The 13263-nt window shown below is 26.5% G+C and overlaps 4 protein-coding genes across 4 annotated transcripts in view; 3 read left to right on the forward strand and 1 right to left on the reverse strand.

The window, feature by feature from the left end:
* LOC129618977 (nose resistant to fluoxetine protein 6-like) overlaps positions 1 to 1935 on the forward strand; it is a 54537-nt gene extending 52602 nt beyond the window's left edge. The window contains exons 4-7 of the mRNA XM_055534023.1: positions 22 to 789; positions 863 to 1028; positions 1124 to 1747; positions 1807 to 1935. Coding sequence (XP_055389998.1) covers positions 22 to 789; positions 863 to 1028; positions 1124 to 1747; positions 1807 to 1935 — 1687 coding nt within the window. The remainder of the gene's footprint in view (positions 1 to 21; positions 790 to 862; positions 1029 to 1123; positions 1748 to 1806) is intronic.
* A 4754-nt stretch (positions 1936 to 6689) lies between these two features.
* Positions 6690 to 9183, forward strand: LOC129611795 (lipid scramblase CLPTM1L). The gene is made up of 4 exons (XM_055525157.1): positions 6690 to 6906; positions 6968 to 7143; positions 7201 to 7396; positions 7459 to 9183. Exons 1-4 carry the CDS (start codon positions 6832 to 6834, stop codon positions 8677 to 8679), a joined length of 1668 nt encoding a protein of 555 aa, XP_055381132.1. The 5' UTR covers positions 6690 to 6831; the 3' UTR covers positions 8680 to 9183.
* Positions 9184 to 10242: 1059 nt separating this feature from the next.
* Positions 10243 to 12023, forward strand: LOC129614491 (26S proteasome non-ATPase regulatory subunit 5). Its single transcript, XM_055529149.1, has 3 exons — positions 10243 to 10544; positions 10606 to 11556; positions 11629 to 12023. The coding sequence occupies exons 1-3, from the start codon at positions 10369 to 10371 to the stop codon at positions 11984 to 11986; spliced, it is 1485 nt and encodes a 494-aa protein (XP_055385124.1). The 5' UTR covers positions 10243 to 10368; the 3' UTR covers positions 11987 to 12023.
* A 381-nt stretch (positions 12024 to 12404) lies between these two features.
* LOC129614548 (60S ribosomal protein L36) lies at positions 12405 to 13111 on the reverse strand. Its single transcript, XM_055529274.1, has 3 exons — positions 12987 to 13111; positions 12789 to 12923; positions 12405 to 12709 (listed from the first exon to the last, which is right to left on the reverse strand). Exons 2-3 carry the CDS (start codon positions 12909 to 12911, stop codon positions 12485 to 12487), a joined length of 348 nt encoding a protein of 115 aa, XP_055385249.1. The 5' UTR covers positions 12912 to 12923; positions 12987 to 13111; the 3' UTR covers positions 12405 to 12484.
* Positions 13112 to 13263: the final 152 nt, after the last annotated feature.

The raw sequence follows: 13263 nt of genomic DNA on the forward strand, positions 1-13263 counted from the left end.
TTTATTTTTTTTTTATTTTAGTTTCGTCACAGTAATTGTTTTTGTATTAATGATTTTCGGTACAATATATGATATTTATTTAATACGTCGTTATAAAAGTAAAATTATTGTTGATGATGATAAAGAAACAACACACAGTGAAACATCATCCGGTATTGGTTGCTCAGGTTCATCAGAATATAGCGATACAGTTACACAAGAATTAAAAAAAGATTTAAAAGAATTGAATTTAGTATTGAGTTTACCACAAAATGATGAAAATAATCATCATCCACTTGATTTACACCATCATCACCACCACCATCACCACCATCTTCATCATATTAATCATCATGATGCACAAACCGATTCACATACTGATGTTCAATTACAATTACATGAACCAAAAAAATTAAGTGTTTATTCTGAATTATTATTATCATTTTCGATTATAACAAATTTTAATGCAATCTGTGATCGTAACGTTGGATCTGATACAATACCGTCAATACATGGTCTTCGTGCTATCTCAATGGCTTGGGTTATATTGGGACATACTTGTATTGTTGTTTTCAAATATTCGGATAATATGGAATTAAGAAAAGAAGTTGAAAAGAATTTTTTATTTCAAGCTGTCACAAATGGACCATTTAGTGTTGACACATTCTTTTTCATTAGTGGATTTCTTGTTTCTTTTATATATTTTAGAACAAATGCTAAAGGTAAATTAAAGAAACTTTCCAAGGGTGTTAATGAAGTAACAGCTGGAACATTTCACTTTTTGGGTTTAGTTGGATACAGATTTGTAAGGTATAGAAGTCATAGTATAATTTTATAATTATTTATTTATTAATTATTTCTATATTATCATAACTATTTGAAGGTTAACTGCTCCTTATATGTTTGTACTTGGAATTGTTGAGGTTTCAATGAAATATTTAGCCTCGAATTCAGTATTTGAGCCCCCAACATTAGATCATGTTAATTGCCCAAAATATTGGTGGAGAAATGTTTTATACATAAACACACTATTCCCTGTAGATGACATGGTAAATTAAATTATTTTATTTTTTTTAACATATCTACATGTACATATATTACTTTCTACACAGTTTAAATATTATTTTCTTTTTTGAATTTTTAGTGCATGCTCTGGAGTTGGTATTTAGCTAATGATACACAATTTTATATTATTGGTGCAATAATATTAATTGTTGCTGTACGTCATTTGAAAATTGCAACAATAACTTTAGCCCTATTTTTGATATCATCATGGATAACAACAGCAATAATAGCATTTACACATAATCATATGCCAAATACAGATGACCCATTAGCATTATTTGATAAAATTTATGATAAACCATGGACACGTTTAGGTCCATATTTGATTGGTATGTCAGTTGGTTGGATATTATTTAAATCGAATTGCAAAATTCGTATGAATAAAATGACAGTATTTTTGGGATGGACAACATCAATTACTGTTTTATTATTATTAATCTTTGGATTGTATAATACAAGATTATCACAAGTAACAGCAGCTGCATATAGTTCACTAAGCCATTCAGCATGGGCACTATCATTAGCATGGATTACAATAGCCTGTTCAACTGGATATGGTGGTTTTATAAATTCATTATTATCAGCATCATGTATTTATCCATTTTCAAGAGTAACCTATTGTGCATATTTAGTACATCCAATTGTTATAAGAGCTTTAGCATTAAATTCTGATGCACCATTACATTTAGGATCTGATTCAATGGTATGATTGTATTAAATTCATGTTAATGTTATTCTAATTTCTGCCTTTTTTATATATAGGTCATAACATTCTTTGGATTAGTGGTTTGTTCTTATCTACTGTCATTTATTGTATCATTATCATTTGAAGCACCAGTTGTAACAATGCTGAAAATTTTATCGCCAAATCGAAAAAAGAGAATTTCTTAGCCAAATTAGTTGTAATTTATTTTATTATTATTTTTGTTTTATATAAATGTACAGATATTGTTTTAATTTTAATTTTTTTTTTATTTTTATCTTAGTTTATATCTTAATTTTTATTTGTATATATACATATCTATTATTTCTTAAATATTTAGAGATTTTTTCAAATAATCTGTAAATTGAATGAAATTTCATTGCTAAGTGATCAATTATTTTTTTATTTGTTTTTTTTTTATTTGATTTTTTATAAACAAACATCAAAAAATTAAAAACGAAATTTTAATATTAAAAATATTAATATTAAATTTTTATTAATTCAAAATATGTAAAAAAAAATTCATCCCCAAAAACTACCGTCGCTTAAGTATATAGTTTAATCGAATGATAAATTCAAATGAAAAAAAAAAAATTAAAATGTGATCGTTACCTTCGAACACGTTTTTGAGACCTAGTTCTTTTTCATAGCTCCTGCATGTTTTGATTAAAACCGTTTAAAAGAGTTATTTTTCAATAACACGATAATGACAGGATAATCATCTTACTCTTAAAAATTTTTTATACTAATCCGCAACAAATAAAATTTAACAGTATACAACTCATTTCAATATTATACAAAAATATTATGTATTAAGCATCCTTATTTATAGATTTTAAAATATGTATGTATGTATTTAGATGTATATAATGTTCAAAGCGTATTAATAGTGAAAAACTGTTTTTTAACCGAGATTTTAAAATCATAAAATCCACAAGGTTATTTAATTATAATTTAATGAAATCTAAATAATTATGAAAAAATAAAATCCAAAATGATTTTTTTTATGTTTTTTAATTCAACTAGGACTTAAATTTTAAATAATTAAATAAAAATTTAAATTTAATACATATTATTAATTGAATCATTTATATGCACCACTCCATTTTTTTATATATTGTATGTATGATACAAAATAAATTTCGTACCTATCTAAAAATATGAAAAAGTAATTGAAAAATTGTACAGAACATAAAAATACCTTTATAATATTTGTAATATATTAAAGTTTTTTTACTTAAATTGAAATATTGTTGGTTTTATTTTTACAAGTTTATATTCTGCTCTTGTATGCTTTTAAAAAAAATTTATTGTTACTAAATCAAATTTAGGTACATACATAAGTACATGAAGTACATATATACCAGCGTTTTATTTATAAGTACTTAGAGTACACACATAATCTATGAAGAACATAAATTATACCAATGCATTTTACAGAAACAGAAAAAATTTTAGATATAAAAATTTCATGCCTTAACTCTAAAAATCCGATTACTCAAAAATCCACAGCAGAAAGATAGACAGAAGCTCTGCATTATGTATTGGTTTTCATTAAACTTACAATAGGTATGTAAATACTCACCAACTCACTTTCTTTGATAAAACTTCAATACAAAAGAAAATTAGAATTTTACAGCCTGATCGTGTATCTCGCTTTTTTATTCACTTTTTATTCACTTTAAAAACATAATTCTCAGTATTTTCTAATGGATGTTTGACTTTTCCAATAAGATTACTCATTTTTTCAATTGGATTTTTGCAAATTATCAACTGAACATCTTACTTTCAAAGACAAAAGTGAATAAATTTAGAAATAAACGAGATACGCAACACCAAATAATTCTTCTCACTCGAAAATTACGTTATACAAGTACATGATAGTTATTCACTTTTTTCTCACTTATCGAGTAAAAAAGCGAGATAGACTCTAAATTTCGAATATTAATTTCATAAAATTAACAATATTAATTTGTTGTCTCGTCTTAATTTGTGATATGCTCAAATTCGAAAAGTGTATAAGAATTCTTCTAAAATTTTAAAAGTTAAATGTTTGTACAGTTACTTCAATATGTATGATGAGTTTAATTCAGTTCAATTATTACAACAGGTTTGGCAACACAGGTAGATAACTGCAGGATATAACTTATACAAGCTATCATTTTTTAGAAAAAAAGCTGCTGTAAAATTTCCTTGAAGTTTAACATTCAAATTGATTACATCTGCAAGGTAAAGTAACGTACAAAAATAAAACTTTAATCCTTAACATACTTACTATTCATACTACCTGTGACTTGTAATTTATAATTAGCATGCTAAAAAATGTAATTTTGAAATTTTTATTTTTTTTTTCACTGTCCAGGTTAGTATAAATCCGCCGAACTGCTTTAGTCGTGTAAACGTTTTTCTCAATTTATTTTCCAATGAAATTGTTTTTTTGTTTGAAAAAAAACTAAAGAAGAAGTAGATCGCTTTTGTTTACTTTACATTTTTTTATTTAAATTTTCGTATATTATAGGAGAAATAACCAATTAAAGGCATTTAATTGCTACTTTTTAGATTTTTCTAACAGAAATTTTAAAAATATTTCTATGCATAGTTATAGATTTTCGACAACCAAAAATTTTTACTTTTGCAGAATTATTTGTTAAATTATATTGGTTATATACATATGTATGTATGTAATACATAAATGTAACCAATTACAACAAATTATTCTTTTTATGCTATGATTTTCTTCAAACTTCATATATTTTTGTAGCATACAAAAAAAAATTTTAACAATGTTTTAGAACTTAAGCCATGGTATGATTTTCGAACGTACATTTTTTAACAAACGTGTTTTGATTTGTCGAACATTTTTTGTATTTATTCTAGACGAGCGAAAATCTTTTCAGTAAAGTTTTGTAGGAAAAGGTAAATATGCTTAGAGTCGGATGAATTTACCCTATGAAAATTTTTTAATTTAAATTTTATTTCGAATTTTTTAAAATGGTAATGAGGAAGGCCTGTATTGATTAAAGAAAATTTGTTTCGAATACGCATTAGAGAGCTATTTTTCCAATGGAAATAGTACATTTTAAATGAGCCGCGAGCGGACTAAGTGTAATCAACTCAAATAGAAAAGTTGATATTTTATCAGATTTTATGCCGGTTTTTATCCTATGTTAATGTCTTTATTTTAACAAGTCCCAATACTCAATTTTTTTTACGAAATATGACGAATTTTTGGCTTCGTTACTGGTTTTTTCTTTAAATGCCACTGATCGTGTTATATTTTTTATTATTTTTTTCTTTTTTTTTAAGTAAAAAAGAGTTTAATATTTTAAAAAATCTCAGGATATTATACACATTTTTTAAAAAGCTTCCAATTTAAATTCTATTGCGCGAAAAAGAAAGAAAGGTAGGAGGAAAGAAAAAATGAAAAAAAAATTCAAATTCATATTTCAGTATGGTTTCAAATGTTAATGAGGAAAGATGTATGCTTTTTTATGCACATTTTGTAATTCCCAATAAGGTAAGTTGAGTAGTGTCGGCTAACAAAAATGTCATTAAAAGTAATATAGGTTGACACATTTCAACAATTTGAATTATCTCATTTCGATTATTCATACGTTACTTATAAAATTGTTTCAAATAATTTCAGTTAGTTTTTAAGTTATTAAAAATAAATAAGTATATACCTACTTCCAATAATTTTTTTTTTTAAATAATTATTTTAAAACTATTTCAAACATGTTATATTGAGTGCTTCAAAAATTTTGCTGTGCTCTTTTTTCATATTTTATTAGCAGGTAAACAAGAGCAATCTATTTATAAAATGTCCCTGCATGTGTATGTATGACCTATCTTAATTCTAAACGGAAAGAATATTACATAAAGAACAAAAATTTTAAAATACCTGTTATTTTACAGCCGGAATTTTCGAGTCATTTGGTAAAATACCATTTATTTCAAAATAAAAAAATATTCAAATCCGGTCATAAAAATATGTTATTGTCTTTTCCAAAACCTTTTAAATATTTTTTTACTTAGGTAATATATTAAGTTTTAAAAATTTTTCTCACAAATAGAAGTAAAATTTAGAAGTGTATATAAAATTTGTATTTAACAAATAATATTTGATTGTATTTTAGATATTATTTTCTAATTCCCTCTTCAAATTTTTTCTTTACTATGTATTTATATCAATATTTAAGAATTATCTTTCATTAATTATATTTTCAACTTGACACCACAGTTACTCCCCATATCTTGAGTTAACTTACCCTATGAGAAAAAAAAGCTGTTCACTTAAAAATAATGAAATGCTTTCAGTAACATATAAAAAGTTGAAGGCGAAGGATGTGCTTGTTGTTTTTCCGCTTTTTTTTTAATTTTAAAATAATTATCAATGAAAATATTAATATATTTTTTTGATTTTTCAAATATATTTTCTAAATTTTACCTGCTTTATAATAAGTGTGAATTTATTTTAATATTTCTTCTCAAAAAATAGCCACTTCGATTTAAAAAAACCCATATCAAATAAGGTGTGCTTTCAAGTTTCTCTCTGAGCATTGGGGCTTGTTAGATATAAAGACATTACCTATGTTCCCAGATATTTTAGTGAAATTTTTCAGGTTTTTTGTGAAATCAATATGGTAACGCTGATTGAAGATCAAAGTAAGCTGTATAATGTTATACATTTCACGGATGAAGATGCTTGCGATCGGCCGAAATAGCTAGAAAAATATAAACAAAATCAAACATCATAAAACTTATATATTTATCACAGACACAACCCACAACTAAAGAAATCATAAAATAACCAATTGAAAGAATTTTAAACGCATCCTTTGCAATGGAACATTGAAAATGTTTCAGTTTTATATCGTTCCTACTAATGATTTATTTACCATCTGATTTTCATAGATTACTATTTTGACAATTAAGGTTAGGAGGTGGTTGGCAACTATTTAGCTCATTACCTGTGTTATTTTATACAAGAAAAATTATTCTTTTAAAATTATTAAAAAAACTTAAATAAGTTTTAAAACTAAGATATTATTAATTTAAATGCATGAAAATTTAAAATTTTTAAAATGTATATACCATCTGTATCAACAATTTTAGGAGCAATATTTCTTATTTATATTGGTAATTCGATGTGGATTATGGTATGGTAGCAAATATTGAAGTTCATTGACGTTTTTTATTTGGCAATTGTTTCTTTTTTAGTCTCAATTATTTGTTAACATACAGTGTTCTAGTGAACCCTGTTACAAATCGTTTTTAGATACAAAACCAAAACTTCAATTAGCATTATTCGCTTCAACTTCTATTAATCCTTTATCTAGTGAAGTTCAAAAAGTTGCAGCAATCCCTAATTTTAATTACGAAAAGGATTATTTTGAGTAAGTATTTTTAGCTTTTGAATAATTTGCATTACAATAATTTTGTAACCTGTATAGAAATTATGATGTAGACATCCCATTAAAAACTCGCCGAAATGGAACAATGTTTTTGCATGTAGTATTAGCACTTCAAGGAGAATCATTAGATTGGCGATCTTTGCAAAGAGATGGTCCAACCGTAATTCAAAGAGTTAAGCTGACTGAATATATGATACCAAAAGCAACAACATTTAACTTATTAGGAGAGAAAAAGGTAAATCTGTTATATTATTTTGCTAATAGAACTTAAAATTTATATAAATAATTTGTGTATAGTCTGATCCGAATGATAAAAAGCAAGCTGTAGAAAATATAAAACCAGTGACACATTTTCAAACGCAAGTAAATGTCGTTATACTGACTGATAATATTTCAATGTCTAAACAAGATATTCCACCAGAATTAGCCCGTCTTTTAAGGATCAATCGTAAAAACGAATTTCTTCCAATTTTATATTCCGATTTTTTTAGATCCAGGATGAAAAATCTGGTTCAAATAACTAAAAATGATACCGAAATGCAACTGCAGTTTCATTATAACCCAATTGGGATTGGAAAATTTCGTTTAATGTTACAAATTGAATATGCTACAAAATCAATGGAATTATTAGGATTTTCAAAAAAGGATGTTGATGAAATTAAAGGAATATTTTCTGATACGAATGTGTATTTATTATGTGGAACAGTTCTTATTGGTGGAGTTCATTTATTATTTGATTTTCTTTCATTCAAAAATGATGTATTGTTTTGGAAACGCAAAAAGAATTATGCCGGTTTATCAATGAGAACAACAATTTGGCGTGCATTTTCACAATCCATCATATTTTTATATTTAATGGACGAAAATACGTCATTGTTGGTACTTATTCCAGCTGGTATTGCAGCTATTATTGAAATATGGAAATGTAAAAAAATACTAAAAGTTCAGTTTTCGTTTAGGAGCGGATTCACTAAAGTTGTAGAAGAAAAAGAAAAAAATCGAGATAGTATTCTAAAAGCTGAGCGAGAAACTCAACAATTTGATAAAGAAGCAATGAAATATTTAAGTTACTTATTGTATCCGTTATGCATTTCAGGCGCAGTTTACTCGTTGATATATCAACCTCATAAAAGTTGGTATTCATGGACCTTGAATTCTTTAGTTAATGGTGTATACGCGTTCGGTTTTCTATTTATGTTACCACAGCTATTCGTTAATTACAAATTAAAGTCTGTTGCTGCATTACCTTGGAGAGCATTCATGTACAAAGCATTTAACACGTTTATCGATGACATATTTGCATTTATTATAACAATGCCAACAACTCATAGAGTTGCCTGTTTTAGGGATGATATTGTTTTTATCATATATTTATATCAAAGGTGGTTATATCCAGTTGACAATAAACGAATCGACACAGGCGATACTGTTGTAGAACCCGATCCAATAGTAGAGAGTATGCTAAAAAGCAGAAATTTTAATTTAGATCAAAAAATTGAAGATAAGAAAAAGAAATAAAGCGTTTAAAATAAAATTTTTCTTACAATTCATAGACGTACATTTTATGTTAAAAACCGAATGTATTAGTTATGTGTTCGGATAATAACTAGCTTTAATCGAATTTAATTGAGTTTCAAAATGTTTTGACTAAACCCAGAAACCCTTAAAAATACAGAAACCAGCTGTCAATTTTGATAAACACGTACTTTAACAAATCAAATTGTATTTAATCCGTCTCAAAATATGTTTTAAGTTTGTAATTATAAGTCCGACTAAAATTCTAGAAACGCATAAATTATTTTTAATGTGCAAAGACAAATGTGATTTAACAAACATAATGATTTTTAGTTTAAATTTTTTTCTATTATGTTATAAAATTTTATCGTTATTTTAAACATTTGTTTCATTTTAATTTTTTGAATTTAAACTACCTACCTTAAGTTAAATTTTAGATTTTAGGAAGATGAGTTAAGAATAGCATTTGATTAAGAACGGACACTTTATAGCGTATTTAAAATTAGTAATGTTATTGCACTTACATTTTGTAATTAATAAAATTTTTATAAAAAAAGCAATTAAATATTTATTGGAGTTTGACATCACACTTACAGAATTTTATTCGAAATAGTATGTGAAAATTAAACCTTGTGAAGGTAAGGTTTAATTTTTTAGTATGTTAAACTTAAGATATATGTATGATTCATATCGTTTATGCACAGTTTGTGCAAGTATGCAGTAGCGATGTACATAATATCGATAAATTTACGTGATATTTATCGATAACTTTTTTGTTATTATTTATCGATTTATTTAAGTATCAGTTATTCTCTATTATTAATCTGCAACTGTAAATCATATTCAAATCATTGTATGGATATAATGTACTTGTCTTCGAGCTACAGTCTTTTGACAAAAAAGGTACCAGATTTTTTCTGCACATAAATAAATGTTTATAACTTGGGAACTATGCGACATGATGATAGTTAAAAGTTAACCCATATAAAATTTTCCTCTATCTTTTATAGTTTTGCGAGTAAAACGTATTAAATTTGTTAAAAACATACGAAAAATGCATATGGCATACATTTGCACAAAAATGCATAAGACATAACAAAACTGCAAGGCCTGGACCCACAGTTGACAGAAATATAGGCCTTGACCGTAAGAGAGGGTGACATTTCACAGTTGATGAGTTTACACGTATTCTTATGGAGTTATAGAGAGCCCTTTTTAACATCATAAATCTCCCACAAGGCCGACTTTTTTCAAATTTTTGATTAAAGAAAGTTAAAATTCTTAAAGTTTTGTGTTATAAAAACATTTAAAATTTGATTTAAAACAAACTTCCAGGCTCTGTTCGTTTTTTAAAATTTCAATAAATGCTATACTACAAGAAAAACAAATCGTGAAAAATTTTTTCGAAGCATTGAGTTGGTTTTTGTGTGTTTTTCAAATTTGAGACAATGCTGAAAAGTTCTTTTTGGTTTAGTACTTTTTACTTGAATTCTACTACAATTTAAAACAATTTTACAACTTAAAGTCACATCCCTGCTAAAAATACCAAACGATGACAATCACTTATTGTGCTATTGTTGTTTTTTTTGTGTTATGAATATTAATTTAAAATAAAATAAACTTGTTTTAATGTAATTCAGGTCATCACAAATATAAATTCATTTGAAAATATCAAAATTAAATTTATTCGATATGGCAGCAGAGCAACAATGGTTTTTAAAAAAATTAGGTGATTTAGAAATTGAAGATGACAAGATTGAAATTTTAACTGAAATCAAATCCCGTTTGGATACCACAACATCATTTGAAATAACTTCAAACTTCTTGACTCAGTCACAGATATACGATTGTGCTTATGATAAATCTGAGTAATTTCATCTTATCTAGGTTTTTCGTGACGAATAAAATTGCATCTATTTTTGATTTTAGGGAACAATCACAATTAGTTTATGATATCTTGGCTCTATGTTTATCTACTCTCGATATCAATAGAACTGATTTTTCCAAACATCTCATAAAATCATTAAAACACCGTAACCCAAAAATACGTGCCCTAGCTTTAGAGGAAATTTATAAAAATTTGTCCAAAAATAGCGCAAGTGTTGGACTTACTGATAACTTGAATCTGGACCAGGATATTACATTATTGGTTTTGAAGTCTTTAGGAGATGATGAAACTGAAGTAGCTGGGCCAGCTATTAAAATTTTGTCAATAATTTTACGAAAACAATTGGAAAATTCCATTATAAGAGACGCATTTAAGTCTAAATTGGAGGAAAGAGACGTTGTTAAAATAAGAGTTTACGAAGTTGCAGTAAATTTATCAAAATCGGATTCTAGTTTGCTATTTCAACTGCAAGATATCCTTGCTAGCATGCTTAAAGAACTGGATTCCGACGATATTCTATTTCAAATGAATCTATTAGAATTATTAGTGTCCTTAGCGGAACAAAATCATGGTTTTTTGTTTTTGGAAGATAAGAAAATCTTTGACAAGATTGCTGCTCGAATCGAAACTATTGAACAAGACCCTTTAGTTCAGTTATTAATTCCAGGCTTTATGAAATTTTTTGGAAAAGTTGCGTTTTACCACCCTAAAAAAATATTGGAAGGATACCCAAAAATTATTTCGTATCTATTTAGTAGTTTCACTAATATTGATACTAACATTCTTCCTGTAGCACTTGATACCATTGGCAATATAGCTTATCCTGCTGAGGGAAAAATAATTTTAGATGAGAAATTTCCAGAACAAATGAAAGAAACTATGGAAGAATATTTATTTTTATTGCGAAATTTACCAACAGATGTAAAATGTAGAGTTTTTTCGTCTTTACAAATGGTTTTTACACATGAAGATCCACCTAACAATAGAATCGAGTAAGTCAATATAAAATGACAAAAATACAACGTATAAATAGTGTATTTTTAAAAAAATGTTTATGATTTCAGTTTGATTACAAATAAATGGTGTTCATCTTTAGTAAATTCAGAACATGATTTGTCAGCATTGATGGAATATTGTAAAAATCCCTTTCCTGACATAAAAATATCATGCTTAACTTTTATACGTACACTATGCTCTTATAGATGGGGAGTTGATGCTGTTAAAAATACTGCAAGTTTATTAGAATTTCTTTTAGACAGAAGTGTGGAGTTTGATAAAAATGTAAAGTTTATTAAGTTTGAAGTAATTTCTGTCCTGGCAGAAACGGATTTATTCGACACTTCAACATTATTGCAATTGAAAAAGTATGTTGCAGAAGGTCCGTACTTTATAGAACCTGTTATGGAAATTGCTGTAGATTAAAAAATATGAATTATAAGTTTTTTTTTTAACATTTTAATGTTTGTTTTCATTGGAACTCCTTTTGCACTCAAATTATTTGCAAGTGGGAAGTATATCAGCAAACCATTTTCTTTTGTTTGAAAACTTAGTTGCATGACAAAAGAACGGTTTGAAAAGTCAAATTTTCTATCTTTTCTCAGTACTATAAGTTGTTCTTATATACATTTATTTATACGAGCATGCAAATACAGTAAATGCGTATGAGAAACTATTGTTTGTTACTCGTTCCGGGTTAATTTTTAAGTAAAAATATGTTTCAAATACAAAGTATCAAGCAATTGGTACGAAAGATTCCCCAGTCTTTTCGTAGGCGAATCCTTTTTGGTTTAAAAATATTAGCGTGGAAAATTTTAATTAATTTTTAAAGTAAACTACTATATAAATTATTAATTAAAAAAAATTTTTAACACTTTAATTCTTTTCCCTTTATTTTGATTTTAATCCCAATTATAAGTAAACTTATTTGGTGTGTGCTTGGGTTTTTCTCATTTGAGTTAAAATGTTGGACAATTCTTCACGCTTCCTTTTAGCACGAATATGTGTTCCAAGTCGTCTTTTCAAGAATTTTAGTGCACGCTTATCTTTTGATACTTTTAACAATTCCATACATCTTTTTTCATATGGTGCATGACCAACAACTTCACGTACTAAATCTCTCATGAATTTCAAATGTCTTGTTTGTATCTAAAAAAAAATAGGATTAACTTTTGCCCAATATCATTATTCTAATAAATTTATTTTAAATTTATAACAATTTACTTACACACTTCATTCGTGAAGCTCTTAGTCCTTTAACTTTTTTGTTACCTGTGTACTTAACATTTTTGATTTTAGAAGTCTTATGACCTTTGTTTAAGCCAATACAAATTTCGTACCTAACAGCCATGTTGCTGTTTAACTAAAATAATTAAATAATAAAATTAAATTTAATTGAAATTTGAAATTTTGCAATATTTCTTACATCCTATTGCTATGAAATTTGTCAGAAGAAAGGAAGTTTACATGAATTTTATAGATGGCCAACATGTGTTTCAAATTCATTTCCGTTTCGTTGTCAAAATATGACAGTTGCAAATTGCAGCGTTATTTACGTATTAAAATTTAGATGTGAAGCATACTACGATTTGTGTAAATAAATAACTGACGTCTAACTTTATCTAGATTGCTAATATATTATGAGTGGAAAATGTTTATTGTATTTTGGAATTTTATTTAATTTTTCGGTGCGAGTACATCAG

Source organism: Condylostylus longicornis, unplaced genomic scaffold (assembly GCF_029603195.1).
Source record: "Condylostylus longicornis isolate FDR11 unplaced genomic scaffold, ASM2960319v2 ptg000001l, whole genome shotgun sequence".
In the NCBI taxonomy this organism is placed as follows: Eukaryota; Metazoa; Arthropoda; class Insecta; order Diptera; family Dolichopodidae; genus Condylostylus; species Condylostylus longicornis.